This window comes from Hemiscyllium ocellatum, chromosome 24, assembly GCF_020745735.1.
Source record: "Hemiscyllium ocellatum isolate sHemOce1 chromosome 24, sHemOce1.pat.X.cur, whole genome shotgun sequence".
In the NCBI taxonomy this organism is placed as follows: Eukaryota; Metazoa; Chordata; class Chondrichthyes; order Orectolobiformes; family Hemiscylliidae; genus Hemiscyllium; species Hemiscyllium ocellatum.
The window spans coordinates 25656930-25682059 of NC_083424.1; the positions used below are offsets into that span (position 1 = coordinate 25656930).

General features: G+C 41.4%; 1 protein-coding gene across 2 annotated transcripts in view; it reads right to left on the reverse strand.

Annotated features, from left to right (window-relative positions):
- LOC132827109 (rasGAP-activating-like protein 1) overlaps positions 1–25130 on the reverse strand; it is a 267843-nt gene that overhangs the window by 161441 nt on the left and 81272 nt on the right. For both annotated transcript variants that reach the window (XM_060843598.1, XM_060843597.1), the window contains exons 6-7: positions 11184–11265; positions 2886–3026 (exon numbers count right to left, since the gene is read on the reverse strand). In XM_060843598.1, the coding sequence (XP_060699581.1) occupies positions 2886–3026; positions 11184–11265 (223 nt within the window). The remainder of the gene's footprint in view (positions 1–2885; positions 3027–11183; positions 11266–25130) is intronic.

Genomic DNA, 25130 nt, shown 5'->3' on the forward strand with positions numbered 1-25130 from the left:
AGACAGAAATGTATACTTTACCACTCATCATCGCATCTAACTCACCCACATCTCAAAAAGATAATGGCAATCTCTCATTGGGTCAGATTGATGTTTTCTGAAGAATTTTGGAGGACAGAAAGGTATAAGCATAATAAATGCATTCTCTGGATTAAACTGCGTCCTGCCACACAGAAATACAACTGGTTCAAATTAGTTGCTTTATTATTTCTACCCCAAAGACTGAGACTAAATGCGCAAAGAACTGGCCAGAGAATAAGGTTCTAGAAAATTAGCTGGCAAAATAACTGCAATAAGCTCAGTGGTCAGCCTTCTGGTAAATAACTGCAGCTTCTTTGATACACTACATCCACAAAAATTGTTAGATTCGAAGTATTCAGAAAGAGATATGCTGTTGCATCCCTTGCCAGTGATGAGTTAAATAATCGACAACCTCTGTTACAAGGGAATTTAATTTGATCTTACTTATTTAGTGTTATGTAGCATATTTGAAGAAGTAACAAAGAGGATTGATGAGGGCAGAGCGGTAGATGTGATCTATATGGACTTCAGTAAGGTTTTCAACATTGTTCCTCATGGGAGACTAGTTAGCAAGGTTAGATCTCATGGAATACAGGGAGAACTAGCCATTTGGATACAGAACAGGCTCAAAGGTAGAAGACAGAGGGTGGTGGTGGAGGGTTGTTTTTCAGACTGGAGGCCAGTGACCAGTGGAGTGCCACAATGATCGGTGCTGGGTCCTCTACTTTTCATCATTTATATAAATGATTTGGATATGAATATAGGAGGTATAGTGGTAAATTTGTAGATGACACCAAAATTGGAGTTGTAGTGGACAGTGAAGAGGGTTACCTCAGATTACAACAGGATCTTGATCAGGTGGGCCAATGGGCTGAGGAATAGCAGATGGAGTTTAATTTAGATAAATGTGAGGTGCTGCGTTTTGGAAAGCAAATCTTAGCAGGACTTATACACTTAATGGTAAGGTCCATGGGAGTGTTGCTAAACAAAGGGATCTTGGAGTACAGGTTCATAGCTCCTTGAAAGTAGAGTCGCAGGTAGATAAGGTAGTGAAGAAGGCATTTGGTATACTTTCCTTTATTAGTCAGAGTACTTAGCACAGGAGTTGTGAGGTCATGTTGCGGCTGTACAGGACATTGGTTAGGCCACTGTTGGAATATTGCATGCAATTCTGTTCTCCCTCCTGTTCGGAAAGATGTTGTGAAACTTGAAAGGGTTCAGAAAAGATTTACAAGGATGTAGCCAGGCTTGGAGGATTTGAGGTATAGGGAGATGCTGGGGCTGGTTTTCCTGGAGCATCGGAGGCTGAGGGGTGACCGTATAGAGGTTTATAAAATCATGAGGGGTATGGTTAGAATAAATAGACAAGGTCTTTTCCCTAGGGTGGGGGAGTCCAGAACTAGAGGGCATAGGTTTAGGGTGGGAGGGGAAAGATATGAAAGAGACTTATGGGGCAACATTTTCACTCAGACGGAGGTGCGTGTGTCAAATGGGCTGCCGGAGGAAGTGGTGGAGACTGGTACAATTGCAACATTTAAAAGGCATCTGGATGGGTATATGAATAGGAAGGGTTTGGAGGGATATGGGCCGGGCGCTGGCAGGTGAGACTAGACTGGGTTGGAATATCTGGTCGGCGTGGACAGGTTGGACAAAAGCGTCTGTTTCCATGTTATACATCTCTATGACTCTATGACTCTAAATGTCCAGGCTAGGGAGTGGTGGACTATGGGCTGAAATGCCCCTCTAACCAGTGTGAAGCTGGCATTCTATTACCACAATTATGAGAGGCACAACCACACATTGCCGCAGTGACATGAACTGAAACATATCGCTAGATTGGACTGTGTGTGATCACTTTCAGCAAAAGCAAATTTTCAGATTCATACTAAAATAAATGGAAAATAAAGAAAGACTTGCATTTTTATATCTTTTTGTGGACACTGGGCATCTCAAAGCACTTGCAACAAATGAAATAGATTTTGGAATGAAGTTACTGCTGCAATGTAGGAAAGTCAGCAACTAATTTACACTCAGCATATTCCCACAACGTCAATGTGAGAGTAACCATTCTTGTTTTGCAAAGTTGATTGATGGGAAATATTGGTCAGGACAACATGGATAACTCCACCAGTCTTTGAAAACAAAAGATGAAAGGGATGTTTAACATGCACCAAAGCTGACAGATGTGACCTCAATTTAACACCACATCCAAAAGATAGCACCTCTGACAATGCAATGCTTCCTCAATTCTGTGCTGAGCTTTGAATTTTGTGTTCAAGCCCTGGAGTGGGATTTGAGCGGTGAATACTGTGACTCAGATACACGTGTGCTACCTTATGAGTCATAGCAGAAATAATTTATACAAGGATAGAGTTGAAATGTTGCAATGTTTGAACTGTGTGAAAGCTACTCCTAGAGACTGATAATGTAACATATTTATAAAATTTGTAGACAGAGCTAAACTCATCACATCTTAAATATCTGTCCCCTGGTACTTCTGTACCAAAGATAGTGCTTTGATGAGGCAACTGTAAACTTTTCAATGTACTTACTTGAGTACATGTGACAATAATGCTAATTCAATTGTGGCCTGATCACTTTACAAACAGTTTTTTTAACCTATTTTTCCTAATCAAGTCCCACCAACACACCTCTGGAGTATGTGGGACTTGAGCCCAGGTCTCTCGGTCCAGGAGTAGGGAGACTCCCATTGCGCTACTATAGTCCCTCAGTTTGATTGGTTTATAAATACACTATTTCAATGACAGCCACCACTCATTCCATATTAAATATTCAGCCGAACTCAATTTGTGAAAACACAAATAGTGTGAATGTAACTGCTAGGTCAAACAACAGCAGCTTACCTTGCCTAGAAAATCATTCTTTCCCACCATGTCCCAGTCCCAGACTTCCACAGTGAACATCATTCCTTCTGTTGGTAAGCCATCCTCCAGTTCAAACTCAAATACTTCATTCCAGTGAGGAAAACGAGTCTTCTTTATAGTCTAGAATTTACAAAGAATTACCAAATATTAGAATATGTATTAGAAATGAATTCTCTAAGGAAAATGGTATATAGTTAATGCAGATGTTGAATTATAATAATAGGTTTAGTCTTATCTAAGAGGAAGTAAAGAGATTTTTTAAAAATCATAATAGTGACAATGAAGCTTTTGGATGGTTTAAAAAGCTCTTTACAAATGTCCTTCTGAGAATGATAACTGTCCTCCTTACTCTGTCTGGTCTATATTTGTCTCCAAATCCACAATAATGTGTTAGACTTGTACTGTGCTCTTAAACTGCCTAGGAAATTGTGCATTTGTATCAGAACGGCTACAAAAAAATTAGATTAAAAGAAATGCCTAGCAGGCACCAGAGTCAGAAGTGACAGAAATATATAATCCTATCCAGCGGTTATATACAGCTTTTATCCATTATGATAAATTTTACCAAGGGGTCCACATTTTGCTAGGACCCCCTAAGTCACAGACCATATAATCCTTTCCAATAATCCTGCCCTAGTCATCATACTCAATAAGCAATTAGGGAATGTGTTACAATTGCAGTATAATGCATCTGGACATCACTGTATTATGAATACAATGCCATGTGAACAGACTGATAGTGACAGCTCCATTATGAGTCTCTCCAGTGTTGTACAAGTTATTGAACTGGACTAATGCCAGTCAAAACAGAGACCAATCTCTGGTTCCCTTTCAAATGCATTTTATTTTACAATTAACATGCACATCGCCCCTTCTCAATTCTTTTTATCTCCATCTTGTCATCATTGTCTACAGCAGATGGTTAATCAAATAAATTTCTGCAATGAAAATTGAATGCCAGTGATGATGACCACGAAACTCCCAGGTTGATATAAAATTTCAAATGGTTTACTGATGCCCCTTGAGGAAAGGAAATCCTATGTCCTTACCCGATATAGCCAGACTCATAGCAAGGCAGTTGACTCAGAACTGCCCTCTTAAATTGCCTAAAACCATTCAGTTGAACAGGTATCAGGACCACTACAAAATATCCAAAATGAATAAAAGCAGATGGAATGCTCAGCAATACTGTAAGTAGGGGATTTTGAGATTAAAAAGACACACCTCGTTCTGCAAAGTCTTTTCATCACCATTCTGGCGTTGCTGTAAAATCACAAATATCACAGTCCAGTCAAGTAACAACCTAACATGTTCATACTCAGACTTATATCTGTCTACCAATGTCCCAGAACTCTGGTATCACCATTCCTACGTACATTCTGTCTTATTGTCAGGACAGGTCTACCAGAATTGATGGCACTTGGGTGCTGTATACAGTTGTGACTGAGTGGCTGCATGAGTCACCAACATGAAAGTCTTCTTACGTTAGGTCAAACAGGTCGTTCTCCATTCTTCCTCATCAGATGGACTTGCACTCCTCCATATTGCACACCATGTACAATAAGCACTGTGTGTACTCTGGAAACGGACTTCAATGTATATCAGTAGAACCACTGTTAGTTGGTCAAGTTCTGAAGGATCTGTCGACCAGACTAGGCCTTGGTATTGGTGAGAGAACCACATAAGGTAAAACCTAACTTAAACACATATGCAAAAGCTAGGGACACTGACAACATCCCGTCTGTACATCTGAGAAGTTGAATTCCAGAAGTGCCATAAATCTAGCCAAGCTGTTCCAGTACAGATACAACACTGACAACTACTTAAAAATTAGGAATATTTCCTAATTCTCCTATCCACCAAAAAAAATGCATCCAACCTTTTAGCACCCCAATAATCTACTCTTGGTTATATGCAAACTCCTGGAAAATGTTCGAGGAGAAAGTGAGGACTGCAGATGCTGGAGATCAGAGCTGAAAATGTGTTGCTGGAAAAGCGCAGCAGGTCTGGCAGCATCCAAGGAGCAGGAGAATCGACGTTTCGGGCATGAGGCCTTCTTCAGGAAATCATTTCCTGAAGAAGGGCTTATGCCCGAAACATCGATTCTCCTGCTCCTTGGATGCTGCCTGACCTGCTGCGCTTTTCCAGCAACACATTTTCAGTCCTGGAAAATGTTGTCAACAATACTGACAGGCAACACCTAATAATGACCTGCTCATCACGGCTCAGTTTGGGTTATGTGCTCTAGACCTTACTACAACCTAGGTCCAAGCAATGCCATTGGTGATACTGAGAGTGGTTGCTCTTGATATCAATCCAGCATTTGACAAAATGTGGCACCAAGGAACCCTGTCAAAATTGAAGTCAATGGAAATCAGTTGAAAAACTCCTTATTCACTCGAATCATAATAAGTATAAAGAGAGATGTTTGTGCTTTTTGGAGGGTAATCACCTCGGTCACAAGAGAGAGTTGCCAGAGTTCCTCAGGTAGTAGCCTACATTCAGCCATCTTCAGCTGCTTCAAAATGGCCTTCCCGCTATGTAAGACCAAAAGGAGGAGCATTCACTGTTAATTTCTCAGCTTTCAATTTTTAGTTCTCCTTGTAACTCCTCAGACACTGAAGCAGCAAGACTAATTTCTCCCTTTGACATTCAATGGCATTACCATCATCAAAGCTCCTTCTATCAATATTCCAAGAGTCATAACTGACCACAGAATTAACAGCTACATAAATAACTACAAAACCTGAGGGTGAGCAAGTCACTCAACTCCTGATTTCCCAAAATGTGTCCACCAGCAACGAGGCAAAAATCAGGAGTGTGATAGAAACTCGCTATTTGTCTGGATAAACAGCAGTCCAATAAATTGATTGATTGATGATTTATTGTTGTCACATGCACCAAGTGAAAAATGTTGTTTTGCTTGCTATTCTGACAGATCACACCGTACAGGCAGGGAATAGATAGATATGGGGACCTTGTGCGGACAGATAAAATTAGTTTAAAATAGCTTCTTGGTCAGCACAGATGTGATTGGCTGAATGGCCTGTTCATGTGCTGTACTGTCCCATGTTCTAATATTGAGTTTCTGAATTGCAATAAAAAATTTGGGAAGGCTCTTCTAAGTATAGAGATTAATGTATGGAGTTTGGTCCTTGAACCCCAGCTATTTACAATCTCCATTAACTTGGATACAGGGATAGAAGTCTCTAAAGCCAAATTTGTGGACAATACAAACATAGGTGGGATGGTACATTGCAACGAGGAAATCAGAACCTTACAAGTGGATATAGATAGGTTGGGAGATTGGCCAAAATGTGGCAGATGGAGTTTAATGTGGGTAAGTGTGAGGTCATGCATTTTGCTGACAAAAATGGGAAGATGACCTATTATCTAAATGGGCAGAGAGTTCAGGATGTGCTGGTGCAGAGGGATCTGAGTCACAGAAAACTAACATGCTGGTACAGCAGATAATAAAGAAAGCAAGTGGAATTTCTTTTATAGCTAAAGGAATAGAATATTAAGTTAAGGAAGTATTGTTGCAACAAGGCATCGGCGAGACCACACCTGGAGTATTGTGCACAGTTTTGGTCTCCTTATTTGAGGAAAGATGTAGTGGCATTGAAGGTAGTTCAGAGGAAGGTCACTAGATAGATGAGGGGTTTGTTGTATGAAGAGAGATTGAACAGTTTCGGCCTATACTCTCTGGAATTTAGAAGAATGAGGGGAGATCAAATTGAGGCATTCAAGATGATAAAAGATGTGGATTAAATTGACATGGAGAGGATGCTCCCTGTTGTGGGGCATTCTAGAATGAGTGGTCATCGTCTTAGAATAAGGGGTAGTAAGTTTAAAACAGAGTTGAGGAGAAACTACAGGTTGTGAATCTATGGAATTCATTACCTCTAAGACCGGTGAATGCTGGGACAATGAGGAAAATAAAGGAGGAGTTAGACAGATATTTGATTGGTAATAGGTTGAAGGGATTCGGGACGAAGACAGGAAAATGGAGGTGAGGAGCATATCAGCCATGATTGAATGGCAAATCAGATTTGAAGGGCTGAATGGCCTAATTTTGTTCCTATATCTTATGAACTTATAATCTTATGAAATACTAAATTAGAGGAATTACCAAAATAATGCATTTTTATACAAATAATTCTATAGTGAAAATTCAAACGTAAAGGTTTTAAAGATTAATTTGGATCTAAACAGTTGGTAAAAGTAATATTAAAGTGGCTGTTTAGTGAGAACAGGAGAAGGGTTCTTATAATTCTGTTATTGTCTGATCATGTGATATCTGTTGCCAAACGCAAGTCTTTAAAGCTAATCACACAATGCCAATGAGGTTCAGATTATACTTCAATTTGAATGGAAAGCATAAAAAAGGAATTTTTGGAATCAAACACATTTACAGTAAATACAAACCAAGCTAACAGTTCCATCAGCAAAGTCAAATTTTGTTATGATACTAAAACAGGAGTCAAATGTGGTAAATCAAAGCAGCTTTTGTTTGCATGTAAAACATAACCAGACGGCTGCTTCTGTATCACACTCAGAATAAAGAGGTAGGTGTTCTTGTGAAGTAGCATACTTCAGAATTGAATTATTATTGTCTGCATCAAGTCTGAGTTCCAAACATTAGATTCTCCAACTGTCTCATTTCTCGCAATTACATATAGCAATTAAACTTGTTATTACTGACAAAGTTTTCTTTCCTTATCTGAACAAGTCTCCATTCATAGTAAATATAATTCTAATGCCAAACAACATGGCAAAATTTATTAGAGAAACAAAATTAAAATGTGATTTGGGTCAAGTGATGCTGATAAACTGAGCGATATTAATTATGCAAAATGTTCAAGGAGAACAATGCTACCTATTAGGTCAGCATTTATTGCCGATCACTAATTGTTCTTGCAAAGGTGATGAAGAGCTGCATTCTTGAACCAAAACCAGTCCATGTGGTGAAGGTATCACGACAATGATGTAAGGAGAGGAATTCTAGGAGTTTGATGCACTGACAGTGAAGCAACAATGTTAGACTTCCAAATCAGAAATGATTGGCACCATATACAATTGAATAACTGTTATATAAAGTAGGAGAAATTGAGGACTGCAGATCCTGGCAAGCAAAGTCAAAAAGTGTGGCACTGGAAAAGCACAGTAGGTTGCTGGCTGACCTGTTGTGCTTTTTCAGCGCCACACTTTTTATATAGCACTGTTATATAAAGTAGTTGAGTAAATTAATGTTTACATCAATGTTCTCTCATTGCAAGTTTAAAAATTTGTTGTAACCTTGAGATACTTCAGCTGCTCCCAGAGTTCCAAGTTTCTAGTAATTTCATAGCAAATACCTTTACCAACAACAAACTCTGATTGCTTTGTTCCTGATTTTGCAATTTTAAGATTGTTGATGTTTACCATCAGAATCAGGATCAAATTTTGTGAAGTGATTGAAATAGTATTTGGCTTTGCAAATCAGTAAGGAAAAGAAAGGAACAAGTGGTTTAAAATGTTCGATTTCTGGGTTCAAAAGGTTGATTAACATAGCATTAACAATTATCACATGGTCTGAAGGTACAGTTAATTACCAGACTTAACTTTCTGTGACAAGTTCAATGGAAAATTAATATGCAAATCCACCAAGCTCTTAGAAATCACACGGAGCCTAAGGACAAGATGCTGCTTTTGCAAAACAAAAGATGGAGCTACATAATTCAACCAGCAAGTTCTGAAGATTCACAATACTCAGTAAACCTTTTAACCACCTGAATTTTCTGGCAGAGTTGCACTTTAGTTATTTGGCAGTGGATTATATGTCATAATTTCTCCAGCAAGATTTGCCCCATTATGTTTTGTCAGACTATTTCAGAGGAATGGCTTGATAGTTAAGCAATAATACTTTTAAGTTTTTTTTGTATGTTAGTCAGCAAGTTTTAATGAATTATAACTTGTAAAGGAAAATAAAAGGAAAGTAAACCAGATAATCTAAACTCGATTGTGATTTTATTTGTTAAACATAGTGTGTTCATCCAACAGTCTATGGGCTAGAAAATTACTTTTTGAATTATCTCGTCCAATGGAATATTCTGAAACAAATGTCCATAAACGAATCAGAGTTAATAGTTTATACAAATTCAGGCATCCAACTTGCAGATTGTCTTAATGTTAATCAACATATCATTTTTTCCATAATTTATTTTGTTACAGGGACATTAACTCATTTCCATTTGCTTCACACTCCCACAGCTAGTGATCTGACAACTCTCAAAATATTAAGCATTAATAATTTGTTACAGAAATAGCTTAAGTTTTCACTTTATGACTCATTTGAAATTTCTAAGCTTTACAATTCAGCATCTTAGGCTGCAGATTATTGAAGCAGTTTCTCCCTCAGTTGTTCCATAATTTGGATGAGTCAAATCGTCAGTGAAGCCTCTGTGCATTTTTAATGCAATATTTTTCATAATTGTTTTTTTCAGACCCTATTTAGAGAATTATAGCCGTAGCAAAACGTCTTTGGAAAGAGAATCACCTCTTAGTAAGTAAGAACAAGTATTGGATAACGTGCTGTGTTTACAATAACTTCAATCCAATTTAAAGTGGTACATTACTAAACATGCTGGTTTTACATTTTCCTCACCAGCATTTATTACCCTCTAACGTTTTGACCATTTGCTGGGATGTAATTTTACAGGCACCAGTCATGTTGCTGGCAATAATTTTAATTAATCTGTTCAAAGGTTATAAAATATACACCTCTGGAGCAGGTGGGACTTGAACACAGAACCTCTTGGCCAGAGGTCAGAACAGTACCTCTGCAACACAAGAACTCCTCAGCATTTGGCTGGATCTCATTCAGATGAACATTATTCACCTGAATGATGTAGCAGATGTTAACAAGCTATCATAACATCAACACAGTCAAGCTATTACCTGTTTCTACTTGATGACTATAAACACAAACATACTCATGTACACAAACAAACCAATGCTCATACATTTGCAATAGGGGTCAGCGAATAACAATAAGATGAAAGAAGTTTCATCAACATTTCCAACCCTAATCCAGTTGAGGTTGTCAATTGGCTAATTTAGTATTAACTGAACAAGTGCCAGTTAAAATGTGACTTTCTGGTTTAAGTGGATCTTGGGCTAAATCCACTGAGACATAAAGAGAACTGTGTTTTTGTTCTCAAAACTATCATATCACATACTCATGTGCTGCTATTTAAGAAAGGAAATAGGAAGAATATAGAGAACTATAGGTCAAGTGGGTTAGCATCAATCAGCAGAAAATGCTGGAATCCATCATTAAGGAGGCTAATGGGTACCTAGAAGACTATAACAGGATTTGGCAGAGTCAACATGGTTCTATGAAGGAGAAGTCAATTTATTAATTTTTTAAAATAATTCCTGGGATCAGAGGGCTGCCCTCTGAAGAGAGGTTGAGTAAAATGGATCTACTCTCTCTGGGATTTAGAAGAATGAGGAGTAATCTCACTGAAACAAATCTTCTGAGAAGGCTACAAATTCCCATGATAAGAGATCGACTATCTTTTACCCATTCATGGGATGTGGACACTGTTGGCTAGGCCAGGATTTATTGCCCCCCACCAGTTGCCCTTGAGAACATGGTGGTGAGCTGCCATCTTGAACCATTGCAGTCCATCTGCTGTACGTGGACCCATAGTGCTGTTCGGGAGGGAATCTACTGAGATGAGGAAAAAGTTTTTCACATAAAGGATTGTAAATGTTTGAAGTGCTTGCTACAGACGGAGGTAAATCCTCAGTCACAGACTGTATTCAGGATTAATATTGATTGTTGTTTTGGACTTAAAGATTTAAAAGATCAGTCATGACTTTATTGAATGTTGGAGGATATACAAGAGGCCTTTGGCCTACACCTGCTCTCTATCTTTTACCTTCTGATATTCTTATTAACATATTACTCAATATTCTAAGATCACATATGGCATAATTTCTCCACACACATTTTGTCCAATAGTCACCCTTTGGGTGTGATAAATGTTACATTCAACTCTTGAATGTTGAGTGCCTTCTATGTAAGTATAAATGCAGTTCTTGTGGTCTGGTTTTAATAGTGTCCTTAACCCTTGACCAGAAGGACTGGGTTCGAATCTCACCTCTCTCGGAGGTACGCCATAACATGTCTGAACAGATAGATTAAAAATTATTTAATTGTGACTTGTTTGGTGATAGTGACATCTCTAAGAATGAATATAACAGAAAATACAAAGATGAAAAACTCACAGCTGTTTCTGTAGTCTTGTTGTTAAATACCAGTCTTGCAAATGGATCGGATGTGCCAGAAATATCTCTTGGTGCGAGGTCTCTAAGGAGATAATAAAGAATAAAAGAATAAAAGATCCATAATACTTTCTCAGGTCACAGCCAAAGTAGGAAGTTATTAAATTGCAGTCTGAGCACACAGCTTCACCACAGCTAATTAGCAGTGATAAGATAATAGGAGTAAATCCATCAGGAACATTTGAGCAACAGCAATGAGCATAATGAGGCCAACCACCTCCTCTCCTCAGTTTAGTCAAAAAGTGAATTGAGTTTCAACTTGATCTGCAAAAGGCCCTTGATGGGCACTCCATTTGGAGTTCCTCCTATCTTGTGGGAATGCATGAAGGATTGCCAATCACTTTATCAGGGAGAGGTATCTCTGTACGTAAGATGGGAAGCACGGACCTCCTACTTCACATGCTGGCTGCCTCCAGCTAAAGCTCTTTAAGCATGTTACTGGAGACAACAGTCTTTCCTCAGGTATTGGTGGTCCCAACTTCTTACTCCAATGGAAAGATATGTTGAAAATGATGGAAGTTAAAGGGACGCATGTGAAGTGTAAACTTGGTGTATAGTAGGTGACTCTGAAACTGTCCAGCTGCATAGACACAGTGAAGTGAGGTGTATGGCCTTAATAAAAACAAAAGGTACTGGAAAACTTCAGTGGATCTGGCAACATCTGTGAAGAGAAAAAGAAAGTTGCCATTTTGAGTCCAATATGACTCTTCTTCAGAACAGAAGCCATTTTACATCTCCCTAACAATATACATGTCTACTTGGCTTTTGAACGTCTGCAAATTTGGAAATAATACATATGGACCCAACATCCAAATTATTGATATATATTGTGAAGACCTGGGGCAGAAATACTGATCCTCGTGGTACTCCAGAAGTCACAATCAATGTGAGAATGATTTGTTTCTTCATGCTGTCTGTTCTCTACTATTGAATTTCCTTGAAAATGTTTGTTCATAACACTTCAAAACACTCCAACAAATTCAAACATGATATTCCATTCACAAATTCTAGTTGATTTGCCAAATCAGATTATTATCAACCAAATGTCTTTTTATTCTATCATTTATAGAGTTTTACCAGCATTTCCTTCCCACTAATGTAAGGCTAACAAGTCCGTAGTTTCCTATTTGCTTTCTCACTCCCTTCTGGAAGACTGTAGTGGGATGACATCTGCTTCATTCCAATACACAGGTAGCATTCCAGAATCTGTATTTTTCTGGAAGATAATCACCAATCCATCAACTATCCCTACAGCCACCTCCATCAACATTTTGGATGTAGACCATCAGTTCCTGGGGATTTATTAACTTTCAGCTCCATTAATTTCTCTAGTATAATCTTCTTACTGATGCTAATTTCCTTTAATTCCCCAGCCTCTATGGTCGCGAAGATGTCTAGCACATTTCTGGGATCTTCCTCAATGAAAACAGACACAAATAATCATCCAGCTTCTCTGCCATTTCTCTATTTCACATTCTCCTGAATCTGCCTATACTGAATGCATGAACAAAAAACAGAAATTGCTATAAAAGCTCAGCAGGTCTGGTGACATCTGTGGAGAGAAATCAGAATTAACGTTTCGTGTCCAATGATCCTTCCTCAAAACTGACGGTAGCTAGGAAAATGTCAGAGGATAGGGTGGGAAAAGGGGGTAAGGAATAAACAATAGGTGGGGATAAAGCCCAAAGAGAGAGAAGAACAGTTGGACAGACAAAGGAGTGGATAATGATCTGGCTGTGAGGGTGAATGGAGACTGTTAGTGGCTAACAATGGGTTGTGTCTAATACTGGACTCTAAGATAACAAGATCTGGTGTGTGGGGGTGGTGGCTTTGACATGGGAGAGTTCAAGGTTAAAAGTTATTGACTCGATATTGAGTCTGAAAGGCTGCAGGGTCCCCAAGTATAAAATGACATGTTGTTCTTCCAACTTGTGCTGAGCTTCAATGGAGCAAAGCAGCAAGCGTGAGACAGAGATATTGGCCAAGGAACAGAGTCGTCTGTTAAAGTGGCAGGCAACTGGAAGCTTAAGGTCATTCTTGCGGGCAGAACATAGGTATTTTGTGAAGCCGTCACCCAGTCTATGCTTCATACCCCCTGTGTACAGAAGGCCACATTGTGAACAGAGAATGCAGTAGACTAGATTGTGAGAAGTGCAGAAAAGTGCTAGTTCACCTGGAAGGTATGTTTGAGCCCTTGGATACTGAGGAGGAAGGAACTAAATGGGCAGGTGTTACACATCCGGCAGTTGCAAGGGGAAGGTGCCATGGGGCTGTGGGGGGGTGTAGGAAGAGTGGGTCAGGGTATCCTGAAAGGAAAGGTCCCTGAAGAAGGTGGGCGAGGGTAATATGTGTCTGTTGGTGGCAACTCACTGGAGGTGGCGGAAGTGGCAGCTAATGATCTTCTAAATGTGGATACTGATGGAATGGTAAGGACAAGGCCACAATTTCCTCTCCCACGTGGTCGATGATGCCCTCCAGCACACCTCATCCACTTCCCGCACCTCTGCCCTCGAACTCCACCCCTCCAACTGCAACAAGGACAGAACACTCCTGGTCCTCTTCTTCCACCCCACCAACCTCCAGATACATCACATCATCCTCCGCCATTTCCACCACCTACAAACAGACCCCACCACTAGGGATATATTTCTCTCTCCACCCCTATCTGCATTCCATAAAGATCATTCCCTCTGCAACTCCTTTGTTACGTCCACAGCCCCCACCAACCCATCCTCGCCTCCCGGCACCTTCCTCTGCCACCACAAGAATTGCAAAACCTGCACCCACACCTCCCCCTTACCTCCTTCCAAGGCCCCAAAGAAGCCTTCCGCATCCGACAGAGATTCACTTCCACACACATCATTTATTGTATTTGTTGCTCTCGATGTGTTCTCTTTTACGTTGCTGAGACAGGACGCCTACTTGCAAACATTTCAAAGAACATCTCTGGGACACCCACACCAACCAACCCCACCTCTCCATGGCCGACCAGTTTAACTTCCCTTCCCACTCCCCCAAGGACATCCAAGGTCTGGGCCTCCTCCATCGCCAAACTCTTACCATCCAATGCCTGGAGGAAGAACACCTCATCTTCTGCCATGGGACCCTCCAAACACATGGGATCAACTTGGATTTCACCAATTTCTAATTTCCCCTCCCCCCACCTTATTCCAGATCAAACCTTCCAACTCAGCACCGCCCTCATGACCTGTCCTACCTGTCCATTTTCCTTCCCACTCCACTCTCCTCTCCCACCTATCACCATTACCCCCAACTCCATCCATCTATTGCACTCTCAGCTACCTTGACCCTAGACCCAGCTCCAACCCCCTCCCATTTATCTCTCAGCCCCCCCCCCCCCGGCCCACAAGCCTCATTCCTAATGAATAGCTTATGTTCAAAACGTTGATTCTCCTGCTCCTCAGATGCTGCCTGACGGACTGTGCTTTTCCAGCACCACACTCTCAACTCTGATCTCCTGCACCTGCAGTCCTCCCTTTCTCCAAGGACAAGGGGAACATTATTGCTGTTGCAGGATGGAAGAGAAGGGGTGAGGGCCGAAGTGTGAGAGGTGAGTTGGACCCTGTTGAGGGACAACAATGGTACTGGGGAACCTTAGGTTGAGGAAGAAATTGGACATTTCGTAGTCTCCCTTGACGAAGTTGGCACTGTCGGAACATTTGCAACAGTGACGGAGGAACTAGGAGAACAGGAAGCAGGGTGCAAGGATGTATAGTCCTGATAACTGTGAGAGTTGGTGGGTTTCTAGTAGATATTAGTGGCCAGTCTATCCCCAGAAATAGAAACAGAAATGTCAAGGAAGGGAAGGGAGGAGTCAGAAATGGACCAAGTGAAAGTGAGGGAGGGGTAGAAATTGGAAGCAAAATCAATAAACCTTTCCAATTCCAAACGAGAGAGAAGAGTACCATGTGTGTATAATGAACCGACATGTGTTTTACTCAAACGTTTCTGTTTGACATCCCTAAAGCAGCTATTACAATCTGTTTTTATGCTTTGCTAGATTGAATTCATATTCTATCCTCTCTTTCTTTGTCAGTTTTTTGATCTTCCTTTGTTGTATTCTAAAAATCTAACAATCCTCAGAATTACTGCTATTCTGGTAAACATTTAGGTCTTTTCTTTTAATCTTACAGAATACTGAACATCTTGAGCCACAGTTGACTGACGTCTTTGAGTTTGTGCACCTTGAAGGAGTTTATGTAGATGCTGTAACTCATATAACAGCTCTTTAAAGACTATCTATTACCTGTGCCTTTTAATGCATCTTTTTAATTCACCTCAACCAATCAATGTTAACGCCTTCATGATTTCCCTTATTCAAAATTAACACTTGCTTTAGACTGAAAAACTTGGCTCTCAATTACAATATAAAATTTCATCATCACGTCATTCATCTCAAAAGATTATTTACAACAAGCTTGTTAATTAGCCCCTTTTGTTTATATAATACTGAATTTAAAATAAGGCGTCCTCTGTTGGTTCAACATACTGCTCCACCAAAGCATCCCTAACACACTCCAGAGAACTGTTTTAGTGCTCAGTTGGTTTACTCAGTCTACATGCAGATTGAAGGCATCCATTTTAACCATGTTGCCTAATCGACATGTTTCCGTCATCTCCTGGTTGATACCATGCCCCAAGTAGAGACTGAGTGATGCCAACAGTGTGGGTTCAATTCCTGCTTGCCTGAGGCATGGTGGCTCTTAGGTTAAACTCATCACCAGTTGTCTCTCTCTCTCTCTCTCTCTCTAACAAGAGCATATGGTCATTTCTCTTCACTATCACTATTATTTTGTGGCCCATAAAGAACTCCAAGCAATGTTTGCTGCCACTTGCTGCTTTTTAGTTCCACCCAAACAGATTCCATACCTTTCTCTTCCAGTCTGAGACCCAATCTTATAATGCACCTGTCCAATTTCATATTATCAGCACAACTCCAACTCCATTTTGTTCTTACCTGTCCACCCTAAACATTAAATGCCTTTGATTATTCAGGTCCCACTTCAGGTCACCATGCAGCCATATTTCTGGTAATGGTCATTAGATCATAGCCCTGTATCTCTATTTGTGCCTTTAGATCATCTACCTTCTTGTGAATGCTGTATGTAAAATGCTATTAACTTTGTATTTTTAACATCACTGGTCTTTTAAAGCATGCACAATGCTCAGCTTTGTTTCCCCTGTTTTCTAGTCTCCCTCATGTCTTTTTGACTTCCTGTTCCCACCTTTACTTCCTTCCAGTTTGGGTCACCCTGAGGTTCCCATCTTCCTGACGAGTTAGTTTAAACCCACCTCAACAGCATTAGCAAATCTCCCTGCAAGGATATCATTCCCAGTCCCAGTAAGGGGTAACTTATCCAGTATGTACAGGTCCCAGCTTCCTCCGACCCAGTCCTAATTTCTCAGAAATCTGATCACTTCCCTCCCACATCAGTTCCACAGCCATGTATTCAATAGATTGATCCTTTTGTTCTTACACTCTCTAGAGTATGGCACTGGGAGTAATCCTGAGATCACTGCTCCTGAATTTCTACTTTCTACCCTAACTACCTGAAAACTGCTATCAGGCCCTCATCCCTCTTCCTATCCATGCTGTTGGTACCAATGTGGACCACAACCTCTGATGGATTACCCCCACCCCTGCATCTGCTCCATGACATCCTTGCCCCTGGCTACACAGTATCCTGAAGTCATTTTCACTGCCACTAGAAAGTCTATCTCAACCCCTGACTATGATTATTGCTTTTCCATTCTTCATCCTCCTTCCCTGTGCTTTCCATAGCGCTTTGGGTTTGGCTATGGCTACACCCCCCCAATTATGTGTCGCCCCTATGGCTACACATAATCACTTTCCAAATGGAATACCAATGAGCAAGCATGGTAGACTTGGGGAATCCTGCATTGCCTGTTTTTTCAGACAGCCTACTAGTCACCCATTTCCTCCCTGCCTACGCATTTCAAATCTATGTTCTGACCACTTTTCTTACTTTGTGTCTGTGTAGAAGGAGCCCAGCACTTAACAATGTCATGCCTAACTGTATCAAAGTGACATTAGATCCTAAACATTATGAAATCTTATTCACACTCAATATTGAGGTTTCCAACCGTTTCTGGCATAATATAAATACATTAGGAGAAAGTGTACACTGCAGATGCTGGAGAATCAGAGTTGAAAAGGGTGGCACTGGAAAAGTACAGCAAGCCAGGCAGTGCCCAAAGAGCTAGAGAGTTGATGTGTCATCAGGCATAAGCCCTTCATCAGGAATGTGGAGTGGGAAGGGGATAAATAGGGGAGTGGGGTGGGACTGGGGGAAAGATAGATGGGAGGGCAATAGGTGGATGCAGATGGGGGTAATTATGATAGGTATGAGGGGAGGTTGGAGTGGATAGGTGGGAAGGGAGATGGACAGGTAGGACAGTTCAAGAGGGAGGTGCCAAGTTGGAAGAATGGATCTGGGATGAGTTGGAGGTAGGAGAGATTTGGAAACTAGTGAATTCGATATTGATGCCATGTGGTTGAAGGGCCCTAAAGGTGGAAGATAAGGCATTCTTCCTCCAATTGGTGGGTGGCTTTGATTTGGCAGTGAAGGAGGTCCAGGACTTGCATGTCTTTGGGGAAGTGGGAGGGGGAGTTGAAGTGGTCGGCCACAGGGTGGTGGGGCTTGTTTGGTGCATGTGTCCCAGAGATGTTCCCTGAAACTTTCTGTGAGTAGGCATTCTGTCTTCCTGATGTAGAGGAGACTACATCAAGAGAAACGGATGTGATAAATGAGGTGTTTGGATGTGCAGGAAAATCTCTTCTGGATGTGAAAAGATCCTTTTTGGCCATTGACGGAGGTTGGGGGGAAGGGGGGAGGAGGTGTGGGTACAGGTTTTACACCTTGGGCAGTGGCAGGGGAAGGTACCAGGAGTGGAAGGTGGATTGGGTGGGGGTGGAGGCGAACCTAACAAGGGAGTCACGGAGGGAATGGTCCCTGCGGAACGCACATAGGGATAAGGAGAATCTGATGGCGGGGTCTGACTGAAGGTGACAGGAGTGGTGGAGGTTATTGCACTGTATTCAGAAATTAGTGGGATGGAAGGTGAGGACCAATATAAATATATGTCTTTCTCTTGGCTTTACCCAAAGGTAACAGCAGAGAAGGGTCAAGTGGAAAGTCAGCTGTAGGCTCATTATTGCCATCTGCAGCCACGCTACTGCCTGTTCCTACTGACGTGCACTCGGTGAGTCCCTTTCTCACTGCCACAATGCCGTGACCACCTCAGCCCTCTTTGACCACATGAAGAAACAAACTCGATACTACAGTCCTGTGACATTCCTCAGCTGCTGTCTTCGCAACCATCTTGCCTGCCTACTGAAAAGCAAAGCAGTCAGGAGAAACCAGGTCTGTATGCTGACATATTCCTGCACGGCACACATTGCATTCAACTGCAATCCAATTCAAAATTTCACTGGTGTTGGAAGAAATTCAGGGCTCCGTGCCAGAGTGATGGATTTTGTTCCTGTATGGATGGAAGGAGAGTTTCTCCTTTCCTCCAAAGAGATAATACCAGTCACAAAATAATTGAAAATAAACTGTGCAGAATCCCTCTGATAACAAGTGTTGGCACAGCTGGAGCATGATTCGATATTTGACATGTGTTTGCTCCTCTCTGTGCTGCTGCAGAGCCAAAGCTGCTGTGAGAAGCCACAGGCTCCTCAGGGCTCTCCGTGTATCCACAATGCAAGATCTGGGGAAGGCGGACATTTTCAAGCTTTCTGGATCAGTGGTGCTGGTAGAGCACAGCAGTTCAGGCAGCATCCAATGAGCAGCTCCTCGGATGCTGCCTGAACTGTTGTGCTCTTACAGCACCACTGATCCAGAATCTGGTTTCCTGCATCTGCAGTCATTGTTTTTACCCCATTTTCAAGCTTTTGACAGGAACAGAGTTAAAAATCACACAACACCAGATTATAGTCCAACAGGTTTAATTGGAAGCTTTCGGAGGGCTGCTCCTTCATCAGGTGGACAGGAACGGAAACAGAGAACCATATTAACTGATTACAAATCTTAAACAGTTCAAATGCCAATTAGTTCACCAGAACAGCAGGGGAAAAGAGGAAGCTCAAACTTTTTTTTTGCATGCCAATGTGAAGGAATAATTTAAATGGGCTCAAAAGATAATTGGTTGCAATTCCATGGACAGAAGAATTCAGGCATATGAGACAACAAAGATGTGGGAGCATGAAATACAGGCCAAATTAGTGGGCCCAATGGCTCTGAAAGCTTCTAAACTGGCTTTGCAAGAGCCAAGTCACATGGAGAGAAAATCAAAAGTATAATTTAAAAGAGGTGCTCTGCAGATGAACACATGTTTTGCTTTTTTGGGAACTCATGTTCTACCATGCTACTGTCACACTGTCTGATAGATCTTAAAGATTCTGTAGTTAGAGTTAAAGAATAGAAAATCAATGAATCTTAAAGAACTGGCACGGGTCGTCCTGTCCTTTTCAGAATCATAGAAAAGGTTTCTTGACCGATCAAACTGTGCTGATCTAAAATAAGCACCTATTCTAATCCCTTTTGTCAGCACTTGGCCTCACAATTGTGTACAGGTAGTTCTCCTATAATGCCATAGTTGCATTCCAGTGTAACCTCACTTAATAGAAAATCACTTGATAGAATAATGTGGTCTATGGGAAAAATGAGGTTGGGGCAGACCAGCAAAAAATATCACTCGTGATTGCTCATAAAACACCCAGAAGTCTAACACAAAGCATAGTCTGAACAAAGGCTGAAACCATATTTATTAATTAAATAAAAGTAAATTTAACACAGTACATTTTAAAAAAATGTAAGAAAGCTGCTCTCTGTACAGTCCCTCTCACAGAAAGCTGCTCTGTCAACATCGGCACATGTGCAGAATGAGGCCCACAAATCCCTGATCCCTGCTGGAATCATGCTATTGCAAACAGAAGGAAGTGTTCTCGAAAATACTGTTCCCTAATTCTTCAGTGACATCATAGCCAAATCGCGTTGCCAAAGTGCACATTATCCCAGAACTACCTGCATGACTTGACATCACAAGCACATCTCTAAATATTTCATAAATCTTATGAGAGTTTCTGCTTCCACCACCCTTACAGGCAGTGGGTTCCAGATTGCCATCATCCTCTGGGTGTAAAAAACATTTTCTCGCATCCCCTCTAAAGCTCCTGCCCCGTATCTATGCTCCTGGACACTGGATTATCCAACTTAATCCCACGTCCAGGCATTTCTTCCACAACTTTGTAAAAAGCTTTCAGATACAGACTGATCTACTGAAAGTAATTCTATGGTTTCGCATTCAAAAACAAATAAATGTCAAACTGAGACATGGCAAAACAACATCTCTCAAATTTTAAGCAGATATCAGAGGACAGACAGCCCGCTGACATAGTCATGGGATGCTGTGCTTGGCATTTAAACTCCTTATCAATTTGTGACCTTTTCTCTGTTGAGAGTACTCATTTATAACCATAACTAAATGGGTTTGAATGGTAAACAAAGCATGTAAACACCTAACCCTTCAGCTGCCAGCAGGTTCAGGGGAAGGGCTGACCAATCCTGTTTGTTTTGTAGCTGATAGCCTGCTATCCTAATGAACCATAATAGGCCAGTAATAAGTTACTCAAACATCAGAAACAGTTCAGTTATGGCTTTTGTTCCAGTCCTCCGGTCATTCTAAAGTCCAAATTCTGAAGATGCATGGCAGACCCAAAGGAAGTATCACTGCATCATCGAAACCTGGCTAACCGAGTAAATATTAAAGAGGCACCACTTGCAACTGGGGAGGAGTTGGCCAGAAATCTTTCATGAAATGATAGCCTCCTGGAATTTCCAATTATCCATTAGTCCTTCATCAAAGATACATCAAAGAGGTTTCAAGCAACAGTCCAAATTTGGGGAATAATGTTGTTATTCTAACCCAGTGCCTTAGTTCGAATTGGCCAGCTAATCTTCCCTTTTATCTTCACAGATGTTGCATGCTTGGAGATAATGGAAATCCCAATTTTTTTCATTCAATCAATGGCATTGCTGGCAAGGCCCACATTTATTACCCACTCCTGATTGCCCTAGAGACAGTGATAGTGAGCTGCCTTTTTGAAGCACTGCAGTCCACTTGATGTAGTTAGGATATTGTGAAGGATCAGTTGTATAGTTCCAAATGAGGACGATGTGCATCTTGGATGGTAACTCACAAAATGACAACATTGAACTTGTAGTGGTGGTACTCACCACATATATCTGCTGCCATTGCAGATAGTAGTGGCCACACGTTTGGCAAGATCAGTTGTATAGTTCCAAATGAGGACGATGTGCATCTTGGATGGTAACTCACAAAATGACAACATTGAACTTGTAGGTGGTGGTACTCACCACATATATCTGCTACCATTGCAGATAGTAGTGGCCACACGTTTGGCAGGTCCTGTTCAAGGATCCTTGACAAATTGCTGCAGCACATCTTGGAGCTGGTTACCAGTGTGTATTGGTGATGGAGAAGTATACACTTGAGGTAGTGGATAGGGTGTGACATCAAGCAGTCTGCTATGTCCTGGGTATTGCTGAGCTTTATGAGTGTTGCTGGAACTACACTCATTCAGGAAAGTGGAGAGTATTCCATCATATTCCTGATTTGCACATTCCAGATGATGGACAGGCTTGAGGGAGTCATGAGGTGTCCCCACAAATTCCAGCCTCCGACCTGTTCCTGCAGCCACAGTTTTTATATAACTATAATAACATTGCAGAACAGGTTGGCTAGAAGAAAGCTATTTTTAAATGGCTGGTGCAGTTATATTTCTAACTATGGAAACTCCCAGAATGTTGATGGTAGAGGATGCAGCACTGATAATAACGTTGAAAATCAAAGGGAGATGGTTGGATTCTCCATTCTTGAAGATGGTCATTTTCTGGCACTTGGTTATATGCATGCTCTCTTATCATTAGCAGATACACAAGGAATATCACCACAGACAAGTTCCCTTCCAAGCTGCTCACTGTCCCGATTTGGAAATATTATAATCATTCCTTCAGTCTCACTGCGTCGAAATCCTATAAGTCCCTCCCCAACAACATTGTGGGTCTACCTACAGCAAATGGGCTGCAGTGGTTCAATAAAGCAACCCACCTGAACATAGGCAAGTCGAGATAAGCAAAAATGCTAGCCCAGCCAGGGTGGCACGGTGGCTCAGTGGTTAGCACTGCACCCTCACAGCACCAGATTCCCAGGTTTGATCCCAGCCTCTGGTGACTGTCTATGTGGAGTTTGCATATTCTCCCTGTGTCTGCATGGGTTTGCCCCAGTTTCCTCCCACAGTCCAAAGATGTGCAGATCAGGTGAATTGGCCATGCTAAATTGCCCATAGTGTTAGGTGCATTAGTCAGAGGGAAATGGCTCTGGGTGGGTTACTCTTTGGAGGGTCGGTGTGGACTGGTTGGGCCAAAGGGCCTGTTTCCACACTGTAGGGAATCTAATCTAATCCACATCCAATTAATGTATTTTTAGGCTTTAGGTATGCCTGGTCCTGACATGATTTCTATATTTTAGTGTGAATCACGTTTGGTCCTCTGACTTGGTGGTCTTGGTGGCTATTCAAGGTGTAGCTGACCAGGTTCAGTATATAGAGTGGGCAGTAGGTTTCACAGGAGACTGCCACGATTGATCTGTACTTGGAAGGTTCTGCTGCCAATAGGACAGGATGCTGCAACTAACTGAAATTTCTAGTTGGGATTTTCTCCACTCTCAGCCTTTAAAATGCACCTACTTTCAATGGAGGCCACGCTGATTTTTAATGAAGCACAAAGCAAAGACCTGCAAATACTGCAAATCTGAAGTAAAAACAAATATAGCTGAAGGAACTCAGCAGGTCTGGCAACATCTGTGGAGAGAACTGAGGAAGAGTCACTTGAACCCGAAATGTTAACTTTGCTTTCTCACCATTGACGTTGCTGGATGTGCTGAGTTTCATCAGCTATTTCCGTTTTTGTTTCTGATTTGTATTTAGTTGTGCTAGGTGCCATGATCTTGGGCAAGCTTCTCCGAGGACTTGAAGCCAATATCAAAACTCCGAAGCAATGTCTTCAACATGTCCTTATGACACTTCCTTTGACTGTTGTGAGAGCACATCTCAGGCTCAAGTGCTCCGTAGAAGAGATTCTTCAGTAAGTGAGTGTCATACAGTGTGGCTAGATGACCAGCCCAACTGTCAATGTCTCACATGGGAACGATACTTGGCACACTAGCCTTGGTAGGCACCTCAGTCTCTAGTGTTTTGTCCTGCCATCTGATCTTTGGAAGTCTTGAAAGCAGCTCAAGTGAAAGCATCAGTTTGGTACACAGTCCAAGTCTCACATGCCTGTTGCACAGTGTAGTGTTAATGCGTTATAGGCTTCCAATCTGGCAGACCCACATTTATTCCTCTTCATTGCCAGACTGGTGTTGAAGTCTGCTCAAAGGCAATACTTGTTTTAGCAATTCTTGTATGTGTTTGATTGGCCATATTAGCCATGATGTGGTGTTTCCAGTTTTGGATTGGGATGGGCAAAGTCAGAAGTCACAAGAGACCAAGTTAGAGTCCAATGGTTTATTTGAAATCATAAGCTTTCAGAGCACTGGATTGTTTGTTACATCTCTCATCTCTTAGAATGAACCTAATCAGTGAGGAAGCCAGAAACATTGTTCTGTGGTGATTACACTCTATTTAGATCTAACAGGCAGCTGGGATGGGCTTTGGGTATTGTGCACTATACCTACAGTGCGCTAGGCTCAAACATTTAAAATGTTCATTGTAAAAGATGAGATACTTAACAAACAATATATAATTTCATTTAAATCACACTGTAAACTTTTGCAATAAATTTTGTGTCTTACAATCTTATACTCCACACCCACCTGATGAAGGAACAGCACTCTGAAAGCTAGTGCTTCCAAATAAACCTGTTAGACTGTAACCTGGTGTTGTGTGAGTTTTAACTTTGTAGTTTGATACAACTGAATTACTGGCAAAGCCATTTCTTTCTGCAGGTAAGTCAACCTGGCATCACGGAATCGATTTAGACCAGACTTCATAAAGATGCCAGTTTTTAACAGCCATGAGGAAAATCAGTGGGGTAGTCAGAAACATTGGTAAAAACAATGACTGCAGATGTTGGAAACCAGATTCTGGATTAGTGGTGCTGGAAGAGCACAGCAGTTCAGGCAGCATCAGTGGTGATTACACTCTATTTAGACCTAAGAGGCAGCTGGGATGAACTCTGGGTATTGTGCACTATACCTACAGTGCACGAGGCTCAAGCAAAATGCATTCTGCCATTCTAAATGTCGTTTTTCTCATAAAGGCAGGTGAAGCCAATAACTCTTTGAACCAGTTTTCTAACATTCTAATTTGTTTGTTTGATGCGGTATGCCTGTGCTACTTTGTTTTCTAGCTTTCATAATATTTCACAGCATCAGATAATGGTTACAGCACAACAGGAGGCCTTCCCCTGGAGCCATGCAAATGTTTTGTCTTCTGATGCTGATCCAGTTCCCTTCAGCAGGCCAGAATTTTGCAGGCTTCCTCTGACAGTGTTTCCTAGATCTTAATAACTTGCTGCATAAAATTGTGTATCCCTGCGTCATTATTGGCTCTTTTGTCCTCTCGTCCTTGACTCTCTAACAAGATGAGAATTATCACTCGCTGTTGCCTGGCTTTCTAACAAATCTTCGAGGAAAAAGTGAGGTCTGCAGATGCTGGAGATCAGAGCTGAAAATGTGTTGCTGGTTAAAGCGCAGCAGGTCAGGCAGCATCCAAGGAGCAGGAAATTCGATGTTTCGGGCATAAGCCCTTCTGAAACGTCGAAT